Raw genomic sequence first — 26,637 nt, forward strand, 5'->3', positions numbered from 1 at the left:
ATGATTAATTTTTTTTTTTTTAGGTTAGTTTATTGGAGACAGGAATGTATAGAATCGCACAGCTATTTAGGAATGGAAGATCCTCTTGAATTATTATCAAATACTACCAATAGTTTTGAGAAGTGCATCGTAAATTTGGTAAAGTCTTAAAAAGAAAAGAAAATGTAATTTTTTTTTTATGACAAAATAATGTTTTCCATTCCCTAACTGGCACCAATAAATTATTCCATATTTAATCCTCCAAAAAATTATCAGATATATCAGAGTACTTCTGAACCATGGGCATGGTTTTTAAACGGATTTTCCAAGTAGCAGACAACCATACATTCTCACATCCACACGAGACATGATACATACTTACTTTTCAGCCAAATTCTTAGCCCAAGGTACCCACATCGACTGGAAGCAGATTAAGGTACCATCTTTGTCAAATATCACCAAAGACATCTTCTTCCGCTTGCTGGAGTCTTGTTTAGTGTTTGAAGTTTTGTCATCATTACGCTGCTTCTTTAGATTGGCTTGTGCAGCCGAACTGTAGAGCACCCTCTGACCTTGGTCTGCAACACACCAACCCACATAACAACAACGACCCAAGGTGCATGAAGACACCAATCACTAACTAAACACCCTAAAATTATTATCTACAACATCTAGCTGGGAGGGGAACAATGCGCTTTAAATATTAACACTACAAGTGTATTGTTTATGTTTTTTATAGTTAGACCTCTTTTTCTCTCTCTTCAACAATATTTAACTGAAAATTACCAGTTTTTTTAATATATAAACATTTTAGGAAAAAACACAGTTGACAAGATAGAAGAAAAGTCTTAGAATGAACAACAAAAATAGCAAAACTTATTCTCAAAACTACACCAATACAAAGCATTCAATATTGTAGTTTGCCTACTTAAACATTTACATTTTAAAATCTGCTCATGGTGGAAACATGTCACCATGACTTTTATGTTAGCAATAAATAATAGATATTCATGCCATTGAATAAGAATTCAATAAAATGAATGGACAATTGAAATTCTAGAAGTATAAAACAACTAGAAAATTAAGCTTTATTACTCAGACTTGTCATGAGTTTAAAGCAAGTTTGTCACATTTTAGCGGATAAACTGCTAACTTGAAAAAATCTGTTACATGACTTTAACAATTACAGAAATACAAAGTTTGAGAGAGAAAAAAAGTAGGAAACAAGGTGTAAATTATTATAGAAATAATTTTTGTAAGAATTTGTCATTGCAAAGTTATTTCATAATCAAACAATCTTTTTCATTTAGATTTAAAACTGACCAAAAGAAAATAAATTTTTCTTTTTTTTTTTTTACAGAAATTCCAAAGATTTTCCTAAGTAAATTAATAGCTAAATGTTGTAGATACATTTATTTAAATATGGATGCTAACATAACTACATAAAAAAACTGAGCTGTTCATCCATGATCTGTTCACTATTTAATCCCAAAACACAGCAATTTATTGCCCAGACATAGCTATTCTTTCTCACCATACTGTCTCTACATAGGTGAGAGAACAGCAATGGAGGAAGAAGCAAAGAACAATATTGAAGCATCATAATTTTAATATTTTATAATGCACAGCAAAATATTGCATTTCAATAATTGCTCATACTAATACACATACACACATACATATGCAAAAAACATATGTTCAAAGATTGGGTAAACCATACGGTAGCAAGTACATACCTGTAGAGGAAATCCTGCAGGCGCTTAAGACAGAGGCATCGGCCACAGCAGAACAGGAGCTGAGTCTTGACAAACTTTTGCTACGGCAACGAGATGTCAGCCTCAGAGCCTTAGGTAGATGCAACATATTGCAAACTCTATCAGAGATTTCAAAAACCAGATATCAGCCAATTGTGATGTTTTCTGCAGAACAAAAACAAAAATAAAATATTAGTGGAATGCAGATGAGGGTTTTATATATTAATTTTGTAAACAGGATAATAAAAAAAAAATTAAAAAATTAAAAGCAGGAAGTGAGATAAGTTTGTGTGCCAGAAAGGAAAGTAACAAGCAACATTTCAAAAATGGAGCAACGGGCGTGGCTGTGTGGTAAGTAGCTTGTTTACAAACCACATGGTTCCGGGTTCAGTCCCACTGCGTGGCACCTTGGGCAAGTTTCTTCTACTATAGCCTCGGGCCGACCAAAGCCTTGTGAGTGGATTTGGTAGACGGAAACTGAAAGAAGCCCGTCGTATATATGTATGCGTGTCTATGTTTGTGTGTCTGTGTTTGTCCCCCTAGCATTGCTTGACAGCCAATGCTGGTGTGTTTATGTCCCCGTTACTTAGCGGTTCGGCAAAAGAGACCGATAGAATAAGTACTGGGCTTACAAAGAATAAGTCCCGGGGTCGATTTGCTCGACTAAAGGCGGTGCTCCAGCATGGCCGCAGTCAAATGACTGAAACAAGTAAAAGAGTATGGGGAAATCACCGCACAAATGTCTTTGAACACAGGTCTGTTTGATTAAATCTAACCTGGAACTAAATATCAATAACATCACATTTCTTTTTATTGAATTCACTAGGTACAAGCATGGCTGTGGTTCAAAGAAGTTTGTTTTCCAACTGTGCGATTTCAGGTTCAATCCCATTACATGGTACCTTAGGTAAGTGTCTTCTATAACTTGAGTGAAATCAACAGATGGAAACTATGCACAAGCACATCATTCATATAGAGAGAGCACTTTCCATATATGTAGGCAGCCCTTTATCAAACAAGCGCACCTCAGAAAAAGATGTGGAACACAGAATTGGAGCTGCACACAAGGTATTTGGAAAGTTAGCTAAATGCATCTTCAACAACAAAAATCTTAGCTAAACAATGAAAATTATGGTTTATAATACTGTTGTTGTCTCAACTTTGCTATATGGCTGTAAAACCTGGACTCTGTACCATCACAACACCCAAAAATTAGAACATTTTCATCAACAAAAGCTTCGCTCAATCTTGAGCATCAAACGGGAACACCATGGGACCAACAACAAAGTCGTGGAAAGAGCCAACAAAATATTGAATCGCAGATCATGAAACATCGTCCTCGGTGGTCAGGACATGGAGCAAGAATGGAAGAGTCGAGGTTCCCATGTCAAGTCTTATTCAGTGAGTTAATTTCAGGTGAAAGACCACAGGATTATCCTCTTCAAAGATACCAGGACCAACTCAAAGCAATAGTGAAAGCCACAGGAATTGAGCTTAAATCATTTGAAACACAAGCCAAAAACCGTACCAAGTGGCAGTGGTCCAGCACTATTGGAACCGAAAACATCAAAACCACCAGAGAAAAGGAAGAAATCAAACAGTAGGAGAGAAAGGCTCAACAAAATCAACCACATCCTCCACCAACATAGTCATGCAGTCAATGCCATTGGCTCTTCTATGCAAGAATTGGTCTACAGACTCATCGACGGCATTACCATTCAGCAAGAAACATTCAGCAAAGAAGAAAATAAATTTTCGGGTACAAGACAAAAGCCGCTGCCGATATATAAGGCAAGCTGGCAGAAACATTAGCATGCCGGGTGAAATGTTTAGTGGTATTTGGTCTGTCTTTATGTTCTGAGTTGAAATTCTGCCAAGGTCGACTTTGCCTTTCGTCCTTTCAGGGTCGATAAATTAAGTACCAGTTGCGTACTGGAGTCGATCTAATCAACTGGCCCCCTCCCCCAAAATTTCGGGTCTCGTGCCTAGAGTAGAAAAGAAAGGATATATATAGCCAGTGCCGCCTCGACTGGCTTCCGTGCAGGTGGCACGTAAAATGCACCAATCCGACCGTGGCCGATGCCAGCCTCGCCTGGCACCTGTGCAGGTGGCATGTAAAAAGCACCCACTACACTCACGGAGTGGTTGGCGTTAGGAAGGGCATCCAGCTGTAGAAACATTGCCAGATAAGACCGGAGCCTGGTGCAGCCTTCTGGCTTCTCAGATCCCCGGTCGAACCGTCCAACCCATGCTAGCATGGAGAACGGACGTTAAACGATGATGATGATACACACACACACACACACACACACACACACACATACATACATAGAGAGAGAGACAAGAGACAGGGATACAATATCCAGGTGGGTACCATTCAAGTACTTAGTTGTAATCCAGGCCAAGGCCAACCACATCAAGCTGAAATGAGCACCTAGAATTACGAGAGATAAGCAATCCAACTGTATTTTATCCCATAGGTAAATCCAGAGTTCACTTATCTGGATTATGAATATTTAACCAAGTGTATATCCAATTCAGTAACAAAGAATATGGAGATTAGTACAACTGCATAATTCTTGGTAAGTATCTTGCTTACCAACCACATGGTTCTAGGTTCTAGCCCCCCTGCATGGTTCTAGGTTCAGTCCCACTGCATAGCACCTTGGGCAAGTGTCTTCTACTATAACCTCGGGCTGACCAAAGCCTTGTGAGTGGATTTGGTAGACGGAAACTGAAAGAAGCCTGTCGTATATATGTATATATGTTTGTGTGTCTGTGTTTGTCCCCCCAACATCACTTGATAACCGATGCTGGTGTGTTTACGTCCCCATAACTTAGCGGTTCGACAAAAGGGACCAATAGAATAAGTACTAGGCTTACAAAGAATAAGTCCTGGGGTCGATTTGCTCGACTAAAGGCAGTGCTCCAGCATGGCCAAAGTCAAATGACTGAAACAAGTAAAAGAGTAAAAGAGTATCCCTCTGGAGCCACCAGCAGCTAAGTGACCTCACTTGTGCTGGCACCATGAAACAAAAAAAAAATGCACCCATACATGCTGTAAGGTAAATGGAATTAAGGAGAGTATGAAGCCATAGAAACCATGCCAACGCAGACACTGGATAACACAGTGTAACACAATCTTTGTCTTTGGGTAGCAACTGTTTTTCCTATTTGCTTTCCCCAAAAAAGTATGAAAAATGGTTAATATTTCCTTTAAATTTTACTTTTGTTAGATTTATTCAAACCCCAAAGAATCCCTCTCAACACATGATGCTCCCCTACTATTCCTGCTCAGAGATGTGCATATTGTCAGTCACTAAGGGACATGTTCAAGTGATTAAGGTCAAGCAACTGACAAGCAAACCTGTGGTATTGAGTAGGATATTTGCTGTAACACTATTTCTGCTTCAGCAACTCAGCGCTGAATGTGTCTGAAATGTAATGGAAAATAGGTCAGTTTCAAAACAATGTCCAGGTCACAAAAGCAAAGGGGATAGTAGACATTTGCTTTGATTTCTAGATAGAAGCAAATAGGAAATAATACTGACCAAATACAAAAAGAAATAAAAATATAATTTTTGTTACCAGATGCAGACCTCATGCCAATTGGATCCTGCCAAACTGTCCTCCACATGCCAGCATGGAACATGGATGTTAAATAATGATGACGATAATGGTATATTATGAGTGATCTCATGTTAGTAGGTCCAAATTAAAAAGCATGCTTATACAATGGTAGTACAGAGACAAACTTATTGTACTTAAATATAATACATTTTATTATATACTGGCTTCCGTGCCAGTGGCACGTAAAATGCACCAACCGTTCGTGGCCGTTTGCCAGCTCCGTCTGGCTCCTGTGCGGGTGGCACGTAAAAAGCACCCACTACACTCACGGAGTGGTTGTCGTTAGGAAGGGCATCCAGCCGTAGAAACACTGCCAGATCAGACTGGGCCTGATGCAGCCTTCTGACTTCACAGACCCCAGTTGAACCGTCCAACCCACGCTAGCATGGAAAACGGACACTAAATGATGATGATGATGATGACAGAGAGTATAAGTTTCAAATCAAGGGTGCAAAAACCCAAACAATCATCAGATTGCATTGTCATCTCTTATGACCACAACCAAGACAACTCCAGTTGGGGTTGTAAAGCTCCAAAATACTTTAAGAAAGTGAGACTTATTTTGAAACTGTATAAAACATTCTGACTCGGAAGATAAGTATTTGATATCACAAGCCATATGTATATACATATGGTATGTATATCCTATATAACTGTAATCCAAGAGCATGTTCAGTGATTTTAGGAAGATCATTGTACACACAATATACAGGGTATCCCAGAAGTAGTGCACCACTTTGGTTTTTTTAAAAGAATACACCCATATTGATTTCAAAAGCACTTTATTGAAATTAATCATAACAAATGCTCCAATTGAGCACCCTCTACAATAAAACATGCCGAGAAAATATAATAAAATAAGATGCTTTATTTTAAATGAAAACCAGAATGGCGCGTGACTTCTGGGACACCCTGTATATAGCATTAAGGCAGCAAGCTGGCAGAAACATTAGCACGCTGGGTGAAATGCTTAGCAGTATTTTGTCTGTCTTTACTTTCTGAGATCAAATTCCACCGAGGTCAACTTTGTCTTTCATCCTTTCGGGGGTCGATAAATGAAGTACCAGTTGCTTACTGGTAAGAGAGTAAACTGTCCAACCATGCCAACATGGGAAACAAAAGTTAAATGATAATGAAGTAACAACACAACGTGTGTGTGTGTGAATGCATGTTTATGTCTCAGAGTGTCTTTGCATCAACATAAGCCTGAAGTCAGTGACATTTGTGTCACAGTTCAATAAGTGAAGACCAGTAGAATAAAGCGAGCACTAACATCAAAAAGAGCATCGGCATCATCATTTAATGTACACTCTTCCATGCTTGCATGGGTTGGATGGAGTTTGAGACAGACTTTCTATAGCAGGATGCTCTTCCAGTTGCCAACTCTTACCTATTTACAAGGAAGATAATATAATATTTTTAGGGCAGCGAGCTGGCAGAATCAGTAGCACGCCGGGCAAAATGCTTAGCGGTATTTCGTCTGCCGCTACGTTCTGAGTTCAAATTCCACCAAGGTTGACTTTGCCTTTCATCCTTTTGGGGTCGATTAAATAAGTACCAGTTATGCACTGGGGTCGATATAATTGACTTAATCCATTTATCTGTCCTTGTTTGTCCTCTCTGTGTTTAGCTCCTTGTGAGCAGTAAAGAAATAGGTAATATAATATTTTCTTATGGCCAGACAGGTTTTTGCAAAATACTGGAAATGAAGAACACTGTAAGACAGTGACATTCATTTACAACTATCATCTGATGTCAAGATAAAGAGACACAAACACACACATCTGTATATATAAAAGGCAGGATGTGTGTGTGTGTGTACGTGAATGTAATTTATGCACGTCCACAAATTAGCACGCATGTCGCTCCAATTTTAGGAGGACATTCGTTATGACCCTAGCTGTATTTTCGTCAACTTATTTTTCCCAGAGGCACCAGTGAATAGCAGTAAAAATAAATTTTCAACCAAAACTTTTAACAATTTTCAAGTCGGAGAAATCCCCATTGTTAAGTCCCCTTCTAGAGACGAGTAAGTTTTTGTTAAGACTTTTGTTGTTTCTTTTCCATTTAGCTTAAAAATCCCAGATCATCATTATTTAACATTTGTTCTCCATGCTAGACAGTTTGACAGGAACTGTCCTGCTGGAGTGCAATCTGGGCTCCATTTTGCCTGCCTTGGCATGGTTCTTACAGCTGGATGCCCTTCCTAACACCAACCACTTTACAGAGCGGACTGGGTCACTTGTTATGTGACACCAGCACCAGCACAGGTGCTTTTACATAGCACTGCTACAGCATGGCCACTGTCAAATGACAAAAACAAGTAACAGAATAAAAGAAAATATATTCTTTCCTTCTCTCTATCCTTATTTTTACACTCAACTAAAACACTATCCAGTAATTTTTATCCCAATGTTTTTGTATTAAGTTTCTCGCATTATGCTGTAAACAAATACAATAATAGGAGACAAATGTTTATATGTTGAAACAAAATAATGAGTTTTAAGTCCAAGATTTGAATTGTAATTTGAAGACCATCATAAAAGCAGTTTCAGGCAAGTTGGCAATTTTATGGCACACATAGGAAACCCAATATAATATTTCTAGCTGTAATAAGCTTTAACTATTGTGAATATATTTGACATGCTTTTATTTCAGGAATAATCAAAAATATTTAGTTCATTTAAAAAAGTAAATGCTTAATGAATGCTAGTAATTAAATCATAAATTAACTAGCATTGTTCTAATTGGGAACATCATATAAATTCAGAAATTAATTGTACTTATTATCTCTCTCATATATATATACACACACACACACACACATTTACCAAGGCAGTGCTCCAGCATGGCATAATCAAATGACAAACAAGTAAAAGAATACATACACATTCATACATAAATGCATATACACACACACACAAATACATACAAATACACAAATACATACAAATACACACATACATACAAATACACACATACATACAAATACACACATACATACAAATACACACATACATACACACACACACACACACACACAAATACACACATACATACAAACAAATACACACACACTAAGCTAAACATTAATGATTTGGAAATACAGCCCTTATTCCCTGGGGAAAGGTATGGTATATGCATTTTGGACAGGATGATAGTGTTAGCTATGATGGACCCATCAAAAAAACAGAGGACGAAGAATGAGTAGAGTACAAGATGCATATTGCCCATAACACGTTTGCAGTGCTAATCCTCATGCTCACATTTGGCCTTCTAAGCTGGTCACTACAAGAGCTCAACAAGATAAACATGAACTTGCAAGCTGCTCAGTGTTACTGGAAACTTCAACATCAAGATGTAGATAAGCTATATTTTCCATACAAAGATGGTGTCTGCAGTCTTATAATATAATAATGAAATTATTGTATACAGTGCTCAGGTGCACCACAACTTGTCAAAAGTGTGTATAAAGCATATGCAGTAATGTACAAATGTCTGGAAAGCGAACAGTGTATGAGTCAGAGACATGCTTGCGTGTGTATGGAGGGGAGAAAATCAGGTGTAGTGTTGGCGAATCTCAGGAAGTATGGAAGTTTTGAAGGATGCAGTGCTCTGACAAATAACAACTGATGTCGGCAGCTTGTTCCATATTTCAGCAACTCTTAGCGTGGAAAAATGTTTCGGAAAGTCATGGGAGCTGTGCTGTTTTCTGACTTTGTAAACATGTCCACAGGTGTTAGACAGGTGGAGTCAGATGAAGCACTAATTATGATATTGAAGCAACATCTGCAGCAGAGGAAAGAAGCATGAAGTAAGAGCTAATGCAGATCTCTCCCCAATGAACATTGGTAGATTCTACCTATCGCAACAACAAAATGAAATAAGAAACGAAACAGATAATACATGGGTACTTGACGTGAAGGACACAAACCATAAAGGAAATAAATAATATCAAAAAATTGGTATGGAGTACTAACAAGTTTACATCATCCCACTTTAACCCTTTCGTTACCAACCCGGCTGAAACCAGCTCTGGTTCTGAGTACAAACGTCTTGTTTTCATAAGTTTTGAATTAAAATCTTCTATCAAACCTTAGTCACAATTTATGTTCCTAACACTAGATGAATGATAACTAAATTATTTTACTAAATTCTTGTTATATTTAAAATAATTGAAAGAAACACAGAGCATTTTGTTTATTTTTAGAATGACAATGTAGGGTGTATGTGTGAGGGGTGAGTTCGGGCCAGTTTGAACATAAAACTGATAGAATATGGCTGGATATGACTGGTTTAACCCTTTCATTACCAATCCAGCTGAAACTGGCTCTGGCTCTATAGTACAAATGTCTTGCTTTCATAAGTTCTGAATTAAAATCTTCCACCAAACCTTAGTCACAATTTATGTTCCTAACACTAGCTGAATGATAACTAAATTATTTTATCAAATTTTTTGTTGTATTTAAAGTAATTGAAAGAAAAACAGAGCATCTCAAAATAAATACAGTAACGAAAGGGTGAAAGGCTACCTCCATACAATTCAAAAGAAATCTTCCACCAAATACCTGCAACACAAAAGGCAGAAAACACTGACAGACAACAAATGTAGGCTGTGTAAAACTAAAACTGAAGACATCAACCACATTATTGACAAATGAGAAAATGTTTTCTAAATATTATCTTCCCATGAGGCATGGTGCAGTGGCTAGAACAATCTGGAACAAAATAAGAAAATAGAAAATATCCGCAAAGTCAATTATATTAATCAATAAGAGTATTATGTTAATCAATGATATTATATTAAGCGATAAGAATATTAGTGAAAGTTAAAAGAGCCACCAAAACAAAACACAACAGACCATTTATTGTTGTGTAGGACCACAAGAATAAAAATTGCTCATTGTAGAAACTAGCTGTACTATGGACACCAAAGTGGTTAGAAAATACAAGAGAAATATAGACACACACGGCTAAGTTATTTTAGGTTCTGTCTACTAAAGCCACTCACTAGGTAATGGTCAGTCTGGAGCTATATAGAGGACACTTGCCAAAGTGTTGTGCAGTGGGACTGAACCCAAGGATACACGGTGGGGAAGCAAGCTTCTCAACCACAGAGCCACACATGTACCTTTTCATGAAGTGTTTTGAATTTAGGTGAGATTGTATGGTAAGAAGCTTGCTTCTAAACCACATAGTTCTGGGTTCAGTCCCACTGCATGGCACTTTGAGCAAGTGTCTTCTACTATAGCCTTAAGCTTTGGGCCTTGAGAGTGGATTTGGTAGATGGAAACTGAAAGAAGCCCATTGTGTGTGTGTGTGTGTGTTCCACCACTGCTTAACAACCAGTGTTGGTGTGTTTATGTCACCGTAACTTAGCAATTTGGCAAAAGAGATTGATAAAATAAGTACCAAGCTTAAAAGAAAAAAAATATGTATGGGGGTCGATTCATTTGACTAAAAAGTCAAGAAGTGCTCCAGCATGGCTGCAATCTATTGACTGAAACAAGACAATACACACATACATACATACATGCGCACACACAAATATATATATATTAAATCAATGGAAATAGTAGTTGTGATACCTGTGCCGGTGGCACATAAAAAGCACCATCCGAACGTGGCTGATGCCAGCACCGCCTTGACTGGCTTCTGTGCTGGTGGCACATAAAAAGCACCATCTAAACGTGGCTGACGCCAGTGCTGCCTTGGCTGGCTTCTGTGCCGGTGGCACATTAAAAGCTTCAACCGATCGTGGCCGATGCCAGACCCCCCTGGCACCTGTGCCGGTGGCACGTAAAAATCCCCCACTACACTCGCGGAGTGGTTGGCGTTAGGTAGGGCATCCAGCTGTAGAAACACTGCCAGATCAGACTTGAGCCTGGTGCAGACCCTGGCTTCCCAGACCCCGGTCGAACCGCCCAACCCATGCTAGCACGGAAAACGGATGTTAAACGATGATGATGACGATGATTAAATTCAAATTATGATGAATGTAAACAAACAAAGTTTGCTTTAGAACCATTGAGATGTCTTAGAAAGTTAAAGAAGTGATTTTAAATTCTCAAACGCAGGATAATGCTAATAATATAGCCTGAACAGGATAAGCTACCCCTATTTTTGCAGAAAAATGTGTTGGCGGCCGGCTATGAGACTCGAATTCACACCTCCATGATTACGCGTCACAATGCTCTGAACCATTAAGCTAAACCGTGGTGTGAGTGGTGGTTTAGTTTAAAATATATATACATATATATATTTTCATCGTTTTAAAATTTCATTAACCTGTTTCGGTCATTGAAACCATGTCTGCTGTAAAGATGTATTTAACAAGCAGGTAAAGGTTGGTGACATAAAGAGCATCCAGCCATAGAAAACTTTTCATCAATTACGCCCCCACCAACACCACTATCGAAGTCATACTAGCATGGAAAAACAGACACAAAACTATAAAAGACAACAACTGCTGATTTCCTCCACAAAATCGGAATAACTGAGACTTATCTGAAAAATAGTAGTTTGTCTGTCGATGCAACAAAGACAATCTAGAATGTGTCATAAAAAACATCTTTTACTCTAGGCATTTTTGAGAAAAGCTTATATTTACGAAGTTATTTCATGTTAAAGTTCTCGTATTTCGGTAATTTCAACCAATCAATGACGTGTATTCAGCTGAATAAAATTACTGCCGTTGTTTGTCAAAAACAACTATCGGCGGTGTATATTTCGTTTGTCACTGTTATTTATGACATCGTTCGTGCATTTGTACTGGTTTTGAGATTAGGGTTAGGATATTAGGGTTGTCATAAATAATAGTGACAAATTAAATATACACCACTGATAGTTGTTGACAAACAACAGCAGTAATTTTTATTCAGCTGAATACACGTAATTGATTGGTTGAAATTACCGAAATACTACAACTTTAAGCTGAAATAACTTCGTAAATATAAGTTTTTCTCTAAAACACTAAGAGTAAGATGTTTTATATGACACATTCTACCAGTATCCGAAGTTTGAAAGTGTTCAGTTACAAAAAATTATTTTTTAAATCTGTCGGTCAAAAGGTAAAGATCTGAGTGTTTTTTTCTTCTTGTATAAGTAGGTTGTTAATAATATTTTTAGCGTTAAGGTGAAGAGCTGGCAGAAACATTAGCACACCAGGCAAAATGCTTAACAGTATTTTGTCTGTCTTTACATTCTGAGTTCAAATTCCACCGAGGTCAACTTTGCCTTTCATCCTTTCAAGAGTCAATAAATTAAGTACCAGTTGCATACTGGGGTCGATCTAATCAACTAGCCTTGTTGATTTGGGGCCTTGTGCCTAGAGTAGAGTGTTTTTTCTTTCTTTTCTTCCTGTAAAAGTAGGTTGTTAATAAAATGCGATTTGGAAGAGAAAAAAAAAAGAAGAAACTTAAATAGCAATTACAGATGACCGATAGAGGTAACCAGAAAATATGTGAGCGATAAAGAATTAGCATGCAGCTAACAGGAGAGAGAGAGAGAGTGCCAGACAGCAGTGAATTAATATTTAGCACAAGGTGGATTGCCAAAGGTGATAGGAATATCAGAAAGCAGTGAATATGTGAGCATTGGTATGTAGAGCAGAGTGGATAGCAAAAGTTGATAAGAAAACCACAAAAGGTCTGCATTGGTATGTAGTAGTAGAGTTAAGCAAGTCGTAGATTTCAGCAATTAGGCTGTGGCCATGCTGGGGCACCACCTTGAATTTTTAGTCAAATGAATGAATTGACTCCAGCACTTCTTTTTAAAGTCTTGTACTTATATCAGTCTCTCTTGCTGAACTTCAAAGTTACAGGGATGCAAGCAGACACACACACACACACACATATATATATAGATACATATACACATATATATGTATGACGGGCTTCTTTCAGCTTCCATCTACCAAATCCACTCTCAAGGCCCAAAGCTTAAGGCTATAGTAAAAGACACTTGCTCAAAGTGCCATGCAGTGTGGCTGAACCTAGAACCATGTGGTTGGGAAGCAAGCTTCTTACCACATAGCCATGCCTGCACCTTGGTTATTGAGGAAAAAAATCCTTCAATGACAGACTATTTTGTAATTTAAGAAGAGATTCTAACTAATTTTATTTCATGTTTTTAGCACTACACAATCCATCCGTCCATTTCCTCCACTCATCATTCCTGGGAGGGTTGTTTGGACAGAGTTCTTAGATGCCTACCAGAAGCAACCATTATTACACTTTCTGGCTGGATTCTCAAACATGACTAACTGAGATTATGGATATTATTGAACCATTATATATTATGAACTTTGTGTTTTCCTTTGTGGATGAACCTTTGATCCATAGAAAAACTGTCTTGCATGAAACCGGTCTTTGGTGCAAAAAAGGTTGGAGACCATTGCATTAACTCCTTTGTTACCATATTTCTGTTGAGATGCTCTGTTTCTTTCAATTAATTTTAAATATAACAAAGAATTTAGTAAAATAACTTAGTTATTGTGGAGGCACATGGCCTAGTGGTTAGAGCAGTGGACTTGCAGTCAAGGGATCGCGGGTTCGAATCTCAGACCAGGCGATGTGTGTGTTTATGAGCGAAACACCTAAGCTCCACGTGGCTCCGGCAGAAAGTAATGGCGAACTTCTGCTGACTCTTTCGCAACAACTTTCTCTCACTCTTTCCTCCTGCACCTTGCAGCTCACCTGCAACGGACCGGCGTCCTGTCCAGGTGGGGAACCTATATGCCAAGGAAACCGGGAAACCAGCCCTTATGAGCTAGGTGTGGCTCAAGAAGGAACAAACAACTTAGTTATCATTAAGTTAGTGTTAGGAACATAAATTGTGACTAAGATTTGATGGAAGATTTTAATTCTGAACTTTTGAAAACGAGACATTTGCAAGACAGCGCCAGAGGCGTTTTCATGTGGGTTGGTATCTTAAGGGTTAAAGCTTGTAATATGGACCCAACTTTGTATAAAGGACCCAAGGTAAATTTTCAAGACATTTTCCTTGAAAAAAAATGTGCATCTTATATGTCTTGAGACAGCATTCACCCGGGGTGGGTTGAGCTGGCTTCATTCATCCTCAATGCTGCATCTCTCACAAACGCTGACCAGACCTGGCAATTTTGAGGCTAACGACCGCGTGATCTCCAACCACTCCTTATTCCAGCAGCAAACGCCGTAGATATGGGGGCCTAGGTTAGGTTCCAGATCAGCCTTGACTGTCATCAGCCAGGTTTTTCGTTGTCCACCACATCGCTTTCGCCAACCCTGAAGGGGAGCTGGGGCAACTGCTTCATAGATGAATTCTCCTGGTTGACGACGGAGGGCATGACCCAGCCAATGCAGACGTCTCGTTATGATGACTTATCGGAGGGAGGTGATTCTGCACTGGTGTCGCACCGAATTGTTGGAGACAAAGTGATACCATCAAACATGAAGGATGCAGCATAGAGGTGATCGAAGGATTCTAGTCGCTTAATAGTCGCATCTTATATGCCACCAAATACAGTATTAGCCAATGAAAAATTTCAATGATCCATACAAAAATCAGATCATCATCATGCATCCCCCATCAAAAAGATAACCAAAGGAATAAGTTCTACTCCAAAGATTTATTAAAAAAAAAAAAAAAATTCAGCTACAGAGAAGGACCATCTAATCATTAAAATAGTATCAACCTCTAGAAATTAGTCCTTCTTTATATAAGAGTCTGTGGTGTTTCTTTTTAATCTTGCCATTTTGATTACTTTATTAATAATGTCTATATCAATCAGTGTGCTGTTGCCATGCTGGGCACCAAAATGATGACCATTTTTGCTTTTTCCCCCTTTCTCTTAATTCATGTTCCTTAAAAGTTATTGTATAATCAAGTTATATATACACATCATCATCATCGTCATCATTTAGCGTCCGTTTTCCATGCTAGCATGGGTTGGATGGTTCAACTGGGGTCTGGGAGGCCAGAAGGCTGCACCAGGCCCAGTCTGATCTGGCAATGTTTCTACGGCTGGATGTCCTTCCTAACGCCAACCACTCCATGAGTGTAGTGGGTGCTTTTTACGTGCCAGACAGGGCTGGCAAACAGCCACGGTCGGATGGTGCTTTTTACATGCCACCGGCACGGGGGCCAGGTGAGGCTGGCAACAGCCACGATCGGATGGTACTTTTTACGTGCCACCAGCATGGATGCCTGTCGGGGCGGCGCTGGCAACGGCCACGTTCGGATGGTTTGTTTACGTGCCACCGGCACTGGTATCACAGTTACAATTTCCATTGATGAGTATAAAAAAATTAGAGGAGGCAAAATGATAGGTGGGTGGATTTGTCTTAGCCTACAAGCTTGCATGTCTTGGGTTCAAATTCAACAAAAATATTTTATAAAACTGAGGATATATCTGAGTGGATTGGACTGCCTGTGCTCAGTCCTCTGCAAGACGAAGGCCTCGGCATGTTTTCTCCACCAACCATGATCTGATGTGGAGGCCATGGATGTGAACTTGAGATCATACCAGCTCAATGAGCCTAATCTGCCACAGTGGCTCAACACAGCCAACTATATATGTCCTAATTCACCTAGTTCATAGGAACATCTCTAGGAATAGCAGCACGTCTCTTGGAATAGTCTGATACTCAACAGGAAAGGAGATTTATCTGTTTTTTACCACCCAACTAGAGCTAAAACATTGGCCCTTCGGATCTCTACAACATTTGGTCCAGTAGAGACCGATGTACATCTAGCCATTATTAAAATTTTGGGAGTGATTACTGAGGAGAGACAGACAGAATACAGGTGTTTATAATATTTAAAGCAAAGACTGGTTGTGAAGTTAGTATCACCATCTTTTAATGCAGGAAGGATTTTAAAAAGCTAGCTTGAAATAATTAAGCAGTGACCTGTGATATTGGTTCTGCACCAAGTTACAGATGCTCCCTTCTTATTATCACAGTCAGAAATGTGGTAAACCAGTGAGTGAGTTGTTGGAAACCCGAGTTGTTCATCACTTGTAATATAAAATAAATTAGATTACTCATCTAACATGTAAACAAATTATCTGAAATAATGATAATGTAACAGTGTCTGGACTGTGATGTGACAACAGATATTACATGAGAATATATAGACACACACACACACACACATATATATATATATAAGAGAAAGTCTACGTATGCCGCTATATATATATAAAATATACAAAATGTGACAAGAACGCAAAACATCCGGACAACTAGGTGATACAAAAAGGGACAACAAAACATCCAGATATCCGATACAAAGAAAACAAGGACGGGTCATTCGAAGTTTTCTATCTTCAGTCAAGAACCAGATCATCCTTGCAATTTCGGCTGAAATATATATATACACACATACATACATACATAGAGTCAGGCAAAAAAATGTATGCATATTTCAGGAAAGGAAAAATCTGTATAAATATTCAACTTGTATAAGTACCTCTATAACTATAGATACCTTTCAATGTTTTATCAAATTTCAATAACACTGAATTAAAATATTTATACAGATTTGCCTTTTCTGAAAGTGTGTATACATTTTTTTGGGTGGCCTCTGTATATACACACAACACTTTTTTTACATTAAAAGTATGTAAAACAAAGAGAAAGAGAAAGAAGAGATAGCAATTGAAGAGGAAGATAAGTGATTGTAGTCTGAGAGAAAGATAGGTAGTCACAGATGGAGACAAAGAACTAGGTGGTCAGAGAGAGAAAGTAGCAAGATGGTCTTCCACAGAGCCAAATGTACCAGAGTACATCAGTCACCTGTGGTCCCTCACCTGCCCAAGTTGGCAATGTCACAGTACTTGATATCAACAAGCCTTCCGAGCTAAGCTGTACACTTATGGCTTCTATCAGTCTCCCCATTTCTTGCACACTGCCCCTTTGCATGAAGTGCCAATAAAGCCCTCTCTCTCTCTCTAACCTGCACCATCGACTGTGGTGTACCCCAAGGTTTGGTTGAAAATATCTTCTATATACATTAACCCCCTGACAACAGTTGACGCAAATATGCGATCACACTTTTGCTTGCCTACCTGTGGTTAATGTAAATATACGATGTAGATCTGCCCTACATCTATCATGGACTTATTAGTGGCTGACGTATGTTTACGTTCGCTATCGTGTACTTTATCTCTTGAGGTGTGCGCGCTCACCATCTCATGCATTATCTTAGCTATTTTGTGTTACGTTCAAGTCATGAGACTAGCAGTAGACCAATGACATGCGGATACTTTACATGCATAATGCCGTGTTTTGAGTTGTACCACACGCAAGCTATTTTCTGGACTTGAGCAGAATAACTCATGCATATCATATGATAAATAGCTTCACATAATTCGTTTTCATAAACCGGCAGATGTAAATGTACGACGCTATGTTATTGTAACGGTGAACATAAATAGAAGCAAGCTCGTTGGTACTTGTGTGTTTGTGTGGCCTCATTAGATAAAAAAAACGGAGAAGTGTCTCGCATGCTTCGGGTAATATTGGTGTCAAGAGGTTAACAATCGACTCATTGTCATTTCTAACAAAACACTCTACAATATCATCCTTTATTTTTCTTTAACCTTTTGCACACATGTAGCATTCACATGCAAATTAAAAATAATATTTTATGGCATTTAAGACACTTCTGCTCCCAAAATAGTCCTTATAAAAATTTCAAAAAAAAAAAAAAAAAAAAATCACCCCAGTTCCTATGTGCAAAGTTGGGCCTCCCATAAGCTTTAATATGCTAAAAGCTTTTTGCCTAAATATGATCTGCTGTAATTGGGCTGCATCTTATATGTCCATGCATTTTTTATGCAATCAAACAAGGTGCTTCATGTTGGGCATCCTGTGCCTCCAAGAAGTTTGAAAACATCTTGCAATGAAGACACAACAATCTCTATACTTATCAGAGAAAATAGTCTTCTACCTCACCCTCTCTTGTCATAAGCAACCAAAAACTCAAAGTTGTTACAAGCTTCAAAATCTCTGATGTTCTTTAACCATTGCCAGCCATGATCGAGGAGACGTCTGATCAAAAACCATACCAGCCAAGATCATCCTGCTTTTTTCTATGAGCTAGGAACCCAATATATCTAGCCTCGCAGACACGTTAGCACTCCAGGCGAAATGCTTAGCAGTATTTTGTCTGTCGTTACATTCTGAGCTCAAATTCCGCCGAGGTCGACTTTGGCCTTCATCCTTTCGGGGTCGATAAATAAAGTACCAGTTTCGCACTGGGGGTCAATGTAATCGACTTAATCCCTTTGTCTGTCCTTGTTTGTCCCCTCTAAGTTTAGCCCCTTGTGGGCAATAAAGAAATATATATCTAGCCTCATTTATCACCTGATCCAGGATAATGTTATACTAAATTATGAACCATGTTATGCTTATCACGGATTGATCTGTGATAATAAAGGTTGGCAATCAGCCAAAGATTCTGCTTGGATAGCAAAAGGACACCTGAATGACCACCAACCATGCTCAGTTAGCCAGAACATTCTGATGAACAGTCATATTTACATCACCTTGTTGTGACATTACATATTTTGTATAGTTTTATGTATACCATAAGTCCTTAAGTATAATACACAGGGGATTTTAAGGGGGCTGTACCTCTGAAAAACCTAAACCTTGTGTATAATACGCACCCCTTCTCTAACTTGAGCCGTGTGTAATTAAGCCAGCAGCACCAAGTCGAACAAACACTTCCGTGCATGCGTAATGCAATAATTGTGATGTTCTTAACTGTTATATGGGAATGTAAATATGTTTGCAAATTTTTTTTGTTACATGTTATTCTGTGTTCTGAATAATTTTATTTTAATAAATGTTGTTATTGCAAATTATAGAGGATCCTTCATTGCTTTCAGGCTTAGCTTAAGGTATTTTCGCACCCGACATCACAAAATGCGTCTGAATAAACATTGCTGGACAGCAAATAGAGACTCAGACATTGCTTAGAAAATGTTTTTCATTTTTAACCTTGTATATAGTATGCACTAGGGATTTTGACATTTAAATTTTGGGGAAAAAATGCAGATTATACTCGAAGGTTTACGATACTCATCAACATACCACTAGTGAACAGGAAAAAATATTAATCATTTATCACCCATTCATTTAACAGTATTTATTTGGAACCAAATGCCTGTGATAAAGGAGGATAGATGCACTGTGTTAATCAACATGTCCATTTTTATGATGGCAGGATGTGATATGCACTCCACTTATTGGCACATACAGTGACCATACAAAGCCTCCTTCACTGGTTTGCACAGTAACCACACAAGAGACTCCACAGTTAATATATATAACGTCATGAAAACTACTAGGAGTGGCTGTGAGGTAAGTAGCTTGCTTACCAACCACATGGTTCTGGATTCAGTCCCACTGCGTGGCATCTTAGGCAAGTGTCTTCTACTACAGCCTCGGGCCGACCAAAGCCTTGTGAGTGGATTTGGTAGATGGAAACTGAAAGAAGCCCGTTGTATATATATATATGTATGTGTGTCTGTGTTTGTCTCTCTCACCTCCAACATTGCTTGACAACCGATGCTGGTGTGTTTACGTCCCTGTAACTCAGCAGTTCAGCAAAAGAGACCGATAGAATAAGTACTAGGGCTTACAAGGAATAAGTCCTGGGGTTGATTTTCTCGACTAAAGGCGGTGCTCCAGCATGGCCACAGTCAAATGATTGAAACAAGTAAAAGAGTAAAGAGAGAATTCCTCTTCATAATCAGGAAATATAAATCTCATCTAAGTTCCATTCTTACATGCATAGCAACCTTAAAAATGCACTCAGTCCAAGTGCTAAAGTATTTAGTATTTGAAAGGCTGTCCGGCCATAGAAACTATACCAAAGCAGACATTGGAGCTCAATACAGTCCTTGGACTCATCAGATCTTGTCAAATTGTCCAACTCATGGCAGCATGGAACATGGACGTTAAATGATGGTTGCTCACATCTAAGGTGCTACATAATAGTAAGAAACTCTCAAGAGAAAGGCAGCAAGCTGGCAGAAACGTTAGCACGCTGGGTGAAATGCTTAGTGGTATTTCGTCTGCCGCTACGTTCTGAGTTCAAATTCCACCGAGGTCAACTTTATCTTTCATCCTTTCGGGGTTGATAAATTAAGTACCAGTTACGCACTGGGGTCGATGTAATCAACTTAAACCGTTTGTCCCCTCTGTGTGTAGCCCCTTGTGGGCAGTAAAGAAATAAGAAACTCTCAAGAGAGCTAAACAGAAGGTCTTCAGGAAAGAAATCCCCTGCAGGCAAGTGTTTTGGTTCATAACTTCTTACACTCTAAAGGGATCAAGCTGCATCTGGGTCATGACTCTTGGGTGCCCTTCTACTGATACTTTTTAGCTGCATAAACAAAAGACCATTCATCTGATAGGCAAAGATTCCATTGCCAATCACTAGGAAGGGACAAATGCATTCCAACAATAATGGTTTTCTTAAATAATAAAATGTTTCATCATAAGGTCCCAGTGGGGCCTTACTTCACAAAGAAACACCAAGTACATATAGACAACATCTACATAGCCAACACTATATTGGTACTCCAGTATTCACCCTATTCTATTGGTATTTGTTTTCTCAACTTCAGAGTAAAAATTATCCTCATACAGTTGTAAAAACCATGCCAAAACAGACAGAGAGCCTGAACAGCCCTTTAGCTGGTCAGCTCATGTCAAACTGTCCAACCCATGCCAGCATGGACAATGGACATCAAACAATGATGATGACAGAACTGGAACAATAATACTGTGAAACAACTGGTCAAATCTAATAATTGTTCCACAAATCCACTACCCTCACTTGTCAAAGAAAGTTTTTGATTTTGGCAAAATACTTGACTGATTTTGTTTTCTTATGGCAAGGGTTTGAATAGGTTTGCAGTTGGGAAAAATTTTAGGTTAGAAGAATGGGATGTTGTAGCAAATTCTTTTCATGATTCTATTCTATGAATAGAATCATGCAGTGACATAGTTTTATCCACCAAAATTTTGCCATTGGACAGGGATGGGAAAGGAGAGATTCACAACTATTCCCATTAACTCCTATGCCAAGAAAAATTCATTTAGCTTTAACAAACGGTAAAATTGTTCCTAAGTTTTATCATTACACTTCAATTACTGTAAGACTCCTAACGATTAAAACATACTTCTAGCATTGTGTATAAGTGTGTGTGTCAGTAATACAGGTCTTCTGTGCAAATACTGAGTATTTTTTTTAAACATGGTTTTCTCTAGGTGCAGAAGTGGCTGTGTGGTAAGTAGCTTGCTTACGAACCACATGGTCCCGGGCTTCAGTCCCACTGCATGGGTAAGTGTCTTCTACTATAGCCTCGGGCCAATCAAAGCCTTGTGAGTGGATTTGGTAGATGGAAACTGAAAGAAGCCAGTAATATATATATATATATATATATATATCTATGTTTGTCCCCCAACATCGCTTGACAACCGATGCTGGTGTGTTTTACGTCCCTGTAACTTAACGGCTCGGCAAAAGAGACTGGTAGAATAAGTACTAGGCTTACAAAGAATAAGTCCTGGGGTCGATTTGCTTGACTAAAGGCAGTGCTCCAGCATGGCCACAGTCAAGTGACTGAAACAAGTAAAAGAGTAAAAAGAGTATGGTTTTTAACCAAGGATACATGTGAAATATATTTTGGGTCTTGTTGAATCTGGAGTAATGAGCAGTATTCATTCATGGTCCTACAAGACTTTTGAGATTGATGCCATGCCGTAAATATTCCTCTTGAATGAATGCAAGTCAACAACAGGTGGTATGGACATGAGCAGGGAAGAAGCTCCAGAGGACCAACATATAGATGATGCCAGGCAGATGTATTGAAAGTATACATATGTAAATAAACAGATAGATGTATTAAAAGCGAGTGTGTGTGTGTGTGGATGGATTCGCTGACGGCGGGGAAGTGGTGAGAGGACTTGGAACATTCCCGATGTGAATTTTCCGAGTCTTCTCCTCCCACCCCTCGTTCGCCAGAGCGCCTTTTTTTTCATATTCGTTTACTACATGTTGTACACCTACTGCACTTTTTTTTTTGCTCGGGTCAAACACTGGAGTTTAAAGGTCAAGGTCTGAATTTTCCCAGTCCTCTCCCCCCCCCGTTCGCAGAGCGCCTTTTTTTTCATATTCGTTTACTAAATGTTGTTGTATACCTACTGCACTTTTTTTTTGCTCGGGCCAAACACTGGAGTTTAAAGGTCAAGGTCTGAATTATCCGAGTACGCAACCCACGTCACAAACATGGGAAAAAAATAGTGTACTAGGTGTAAAATAATGTGTAGTAAACGAATATGAAGAAAAATAAATTCACCGACGGACGGGGAAGTGGTGAGAGGACTCGGAACATTCCCGATGTGAATTTTCTAATCCTCTCCCCCGCCTCCCGCGGATTTTGTTCCATATTCGTTTATTACATGTTGTTGTACACCTATCGCACTATTTTTTTTTTGTTGCTCGGGTCAAACACTTTAGTTTGACCCTCCGCCTCTCTCTCTCTCTCTCGATAGACAGACAAATGTATGGAAAGATAGACATTGCTATATGGACAGACAGCTGTAGATTTGCCAGTGTTTCTGATATATATTTACACCGGTTAAGATGAACACTCATCTATATAACCTAGCAGTCTGGCAACTGGTTTCAATAAAATAAGTAGATTTGAGGGAGACTTAGTTGCTATTTCTAGCAGGTAGAATGACGTAGCCACGAAACCCTCGTTGGCTCAGTACAGATATGCTCTGCCGCATCTTGGGTCGTCACCTCCTGAAAGAGCAGTGATCACGCCCAAGTGACATACGGCGTGTTCTGGGAATCTAAACCTGAACGAAATCTAACCAGAGCTAACTTTATCTAGAGATTGAAAGAGATTAACCGATCCAAAAGTGCGCCTGACACATGAGCTTCCACTACTAGACTGGTACTCTATCTCCGAAAATACGACAGGTTGAAGTGACCTTAAAGCGTAGTGACCCGGAACGAATACGCCCAAGGTTTTGTCTCCGACGCTTTAACGACCATCAATCCGCCGCCAAATACGAGTGGTACACATACATAAACGAATATTTTTGAAATATAAAATGTCATACATAGATTCGATGAGAAAAATAACTTTACTGAGGGCTTACGTGCTAATCCAGTATTAATTTATGCAGATAAAAAAAGCTTATTAAGTACAGCACTTATACTAATCACACAAAATTATAATATATATCTTTTACTTGTTTCAGTCATTATACTGTGGCCATGCTGGGATAAAATAATAAGGGCGATCTTTTCATTTGTCTTGCTCGCTTACGTTCTGACGTTTGCTAAATTCCCTGAGAACAATCCTTTCTTAGTGTTAAGACCATAGGGGGTCTACTTCTAGCATAATGGATGTCCACTTAGTGGTCATCCATGTTATATGTATGTAATATATATATAAATATAACATTAAAATAAACTAAATGAAATAAAATAGAACTGCATATGAACAAGCGGCAACTGCAGTCGACCTTCAAACTAGTGTCAGTACACTTTTAAATATACAGAATCCGCAGCTAGTTGAGACTAAAAATAACCAGCTGTAATCGTTGTTGATACACGATAAACTCAGTCACGTTTTTCTTTTCTCGTTTATTTATTTTTCGTTAATAATCATTTCGATTAGGCAAGGTTTAAATTTTTTAATTTATATAAACAGCAATCTATTCGAAATATATATATGGGATTCAGTTTTTTTAATAACCGGGTGGTTATTAGCTGAAATTCCGTCGAGGTCCACTATGCCTTCTGGGTCGATAAAATAAGTATTACTCAAGCACTAGAATCGATGCTGGTTTTGTCTCGCATCATTTTGGGGTCGATGAATTAAGTACCAAGTCGAGCAATGAGGTCGATGTAATCGACTTATTCCTCTCCTCAAACATTGCTTGACCGTATTCCAAAATTTGAAACCAATTATTATTATTATTTGTATTTTGAAAACAAAAATCAACAAATATCCGTTTGGCGGACACACAAAACGATTTTTTTTTGGCAAGCCAAAACACTTTCTGCGGTTAATAATATTTTTGCGAAATATATAGACGTCATATAATTTTCATATGTGAATATGAGGCCTGGATCTATTACAAATATTTATTGTATAGTGTTTAACTTTTTCGTTTTGGCTACACTTTCTTCTCGCCATAGACAGATTACCAGCTGGCAATTAAAATGCAAGTTGCTACTAAGAAATTATTTCCGGAAATTCATAATTTCTTCTTAATAGTTAATTTCTCAAGAAAAACTAGTTTCACTGATTCCTGTGTGTAAAGAAAAAAAAAACAGTTTCTTGTGCCCCCTCCTCCTTTTTAATAAAAGTTTTGAAACCAATCCTTTACGACTTTAATTAACCACGTTAAATACATAATAGTCTATATTTATATATATTTACAGGTCATACTTATATTTGTGGGGAAATAATGGTAAATGAAGAGAGATGAATAAACATTTAACCATATTCGAATTAAATTTAATTTGCCAAAATATTTTCGTCGCTTTGAGACCGCGACCTGTCCGTCAGTGAACAGGTCGCGGTCTCAAAGCGACGAACATATTCGAATTCGATCTTGTCAACTATACTATCACCGTTGCTTCCACATTAACAGTGAAAAATCTGATTTTCACGGTTGGAATATCTTCGATTATAGATCGCGACAGGAACAAACATAAATTATATTTCGGTTTTAGAATACAAAAAAACGTGAAATTAATATCGGTCCTACTTTGTAATAAAGGTTTATAACAAAATATTAAAAACCTTCCTCCAAGTAAACGAAGAAGCAAAATGTAAACGTATAAGTTAGCCATCAATTAAGGCAAACCTTTTATTTGTTTTGTTTTTAGAACCTAAAGCATGAGGTGAGCTGTGGCAGAAGTAGATGTCTCACCTCATGGTAACTTGATATAGTAAAATGAAGTTTATATAAAAAACGAATGAAGCTTGAAATTTTGCTTATCAGTCGAACTGGTTGCCGTTCATAACGATTATTATATCTTTAACGAGGACATCAACGTACAAAAGGAAGTCTTTCCGGGACTTTCACGCCATAATCAAAGCGAAACGGTTTAAACAAATAACCGAAACCAGATTGGGGTCTCGTATTTGGAACGACTGGGAGAAGTGTGTGTGTGTACTAGGGCTTCTCATTTCCTTACATTGTCGAAAGCTGTTTTCAACAAGAAGAAACTTAGAGGTCGAGATGGTAATAGTGGATAAGAAATGCAGTAATACCATAACAGTTCATTTCCTACATCAAGTCTTTTATAATTACTATCAAATCAAAGATGCTCGGGTAAGATTAAAGTGGAAGGTAAAGCTAGCTTCGACAGGATTTTCATTTAGAATGCAAAAGGACGTAAAAAGATATAGAGTGTAAAAGACAGGAGTTAAATTTAAAATGCAAAAGACTGACTAAATACCACAGGTATTTTGGAAGGATGCTGAAACGAATCTGTCAAGCTATTGCTTCGTTTGGTCTGAGTAAATAAACATATATGCTTAGTCGAAATAATGATGAAGCAAAGAGTTTTGATAAAAGTAGATGAATTAACGAATACTTCGAATTAACTTTCTTAATAACTAAAAGTACAAAAGACAAACAATACAATCGGTTTTTAAAATGTTATCAATTAATTACTGTCTGAATAGAGAATGAATAAATAAAAAAAAAGCACTTACAATAATAATACACCGTCATAGATGGTAAAGATTTGATGAATGACATATATTTTGTGTGCGCGAATATTTTTTTTTTGTAGAGGATGGAGTAAAGGGGAGCAAATTAATTAGACCGACTGAACTTTCTTTTTAAAAACCAGCGAACGTCGACCGCTGCTGCTTTAAGTAACAACGTCAGCAGCTGCTGTCAATCATTCAAACTTTGACACCGCCTATACAGTGAGCTTAGGGTGGAGCTATACCAGCAAACACCTGCCCTTTTTTAATGATATGGTGCCAACGTAGAGATGCGCTTGAAATACACACACACATACACACATGTATACATACATACATACATACATACATACATACATACATACATACATACATACATACATACATACATACATACATACATACGTACGTACATACATATATACATACACACATAATTCTTTTACTTGTTCCAGTCAGTTGACTGCGGCCCTGCTGGAGCGCCGCCTTGAAGGATTTTAGTCGAACAAATGGCCCCTAGGGCCT

The 26,637-nt window shown here is 38.3% G+C and overlaps 1 protein-coding gene across 4 annotated transcripts in view; it reads right to left on the minus strand.

The window, feature by feature from the left end:
- Positions 1-26,308, minus strand: part of LOC115221581 (choline dehydrogenase, mitochondrial) — a 43,995-nt gene extending 17,687 nt beyond the window's left edge. Inside the window, exons 1-5 of one of the 4 annotated variants that reach the window (XM_036510722.1) lie at positions 26,116-26,308; positions 16,256-16,362; positions 5,101-5,167; positions 1,716-1,898; positions 362-557 (exon numbers count right to left, since the gene is read on the minus strand). In XM_036510722.1, coding sequence (XP_036366615.1) covers positions 362-557; positions 1,716-1,842 — 323 coding nt within the window. In that variant the 5' untranslated portion in view covers positions 1,843-1,898; positions 5,101-5,167; positions 16,256-16,362; positions 26,116-26,308. Of the gene's footprint in view, positions 1-361; positions 558-1,715; positions 1,899-5,100; positions 5,168-16,255; positions 16,363-26,115 lie in introns of those variants that run through there. The other 3 variants (XM_029791783.2, XM_029791782.2, XM_029791785.2) reach the window with 3 other exon arrangements.
- Between the last annotated feature and the right edge of the window lie 329 nt (positions 26,309-26,637).

This window comes from Octopus sinensis, linkage group LG18, assembly GCF_006345805.1.
Source record: "Octopus sinensis linkage group LG18, ASM634580v1, whole genome shotgun sequence".
Taxonomy (NCBI): Eukaryota; Metazoa; Mollusca; class Cephalopoda; order Octopoda; family Octopodidae; genus Octopus; species Octopus sinensis.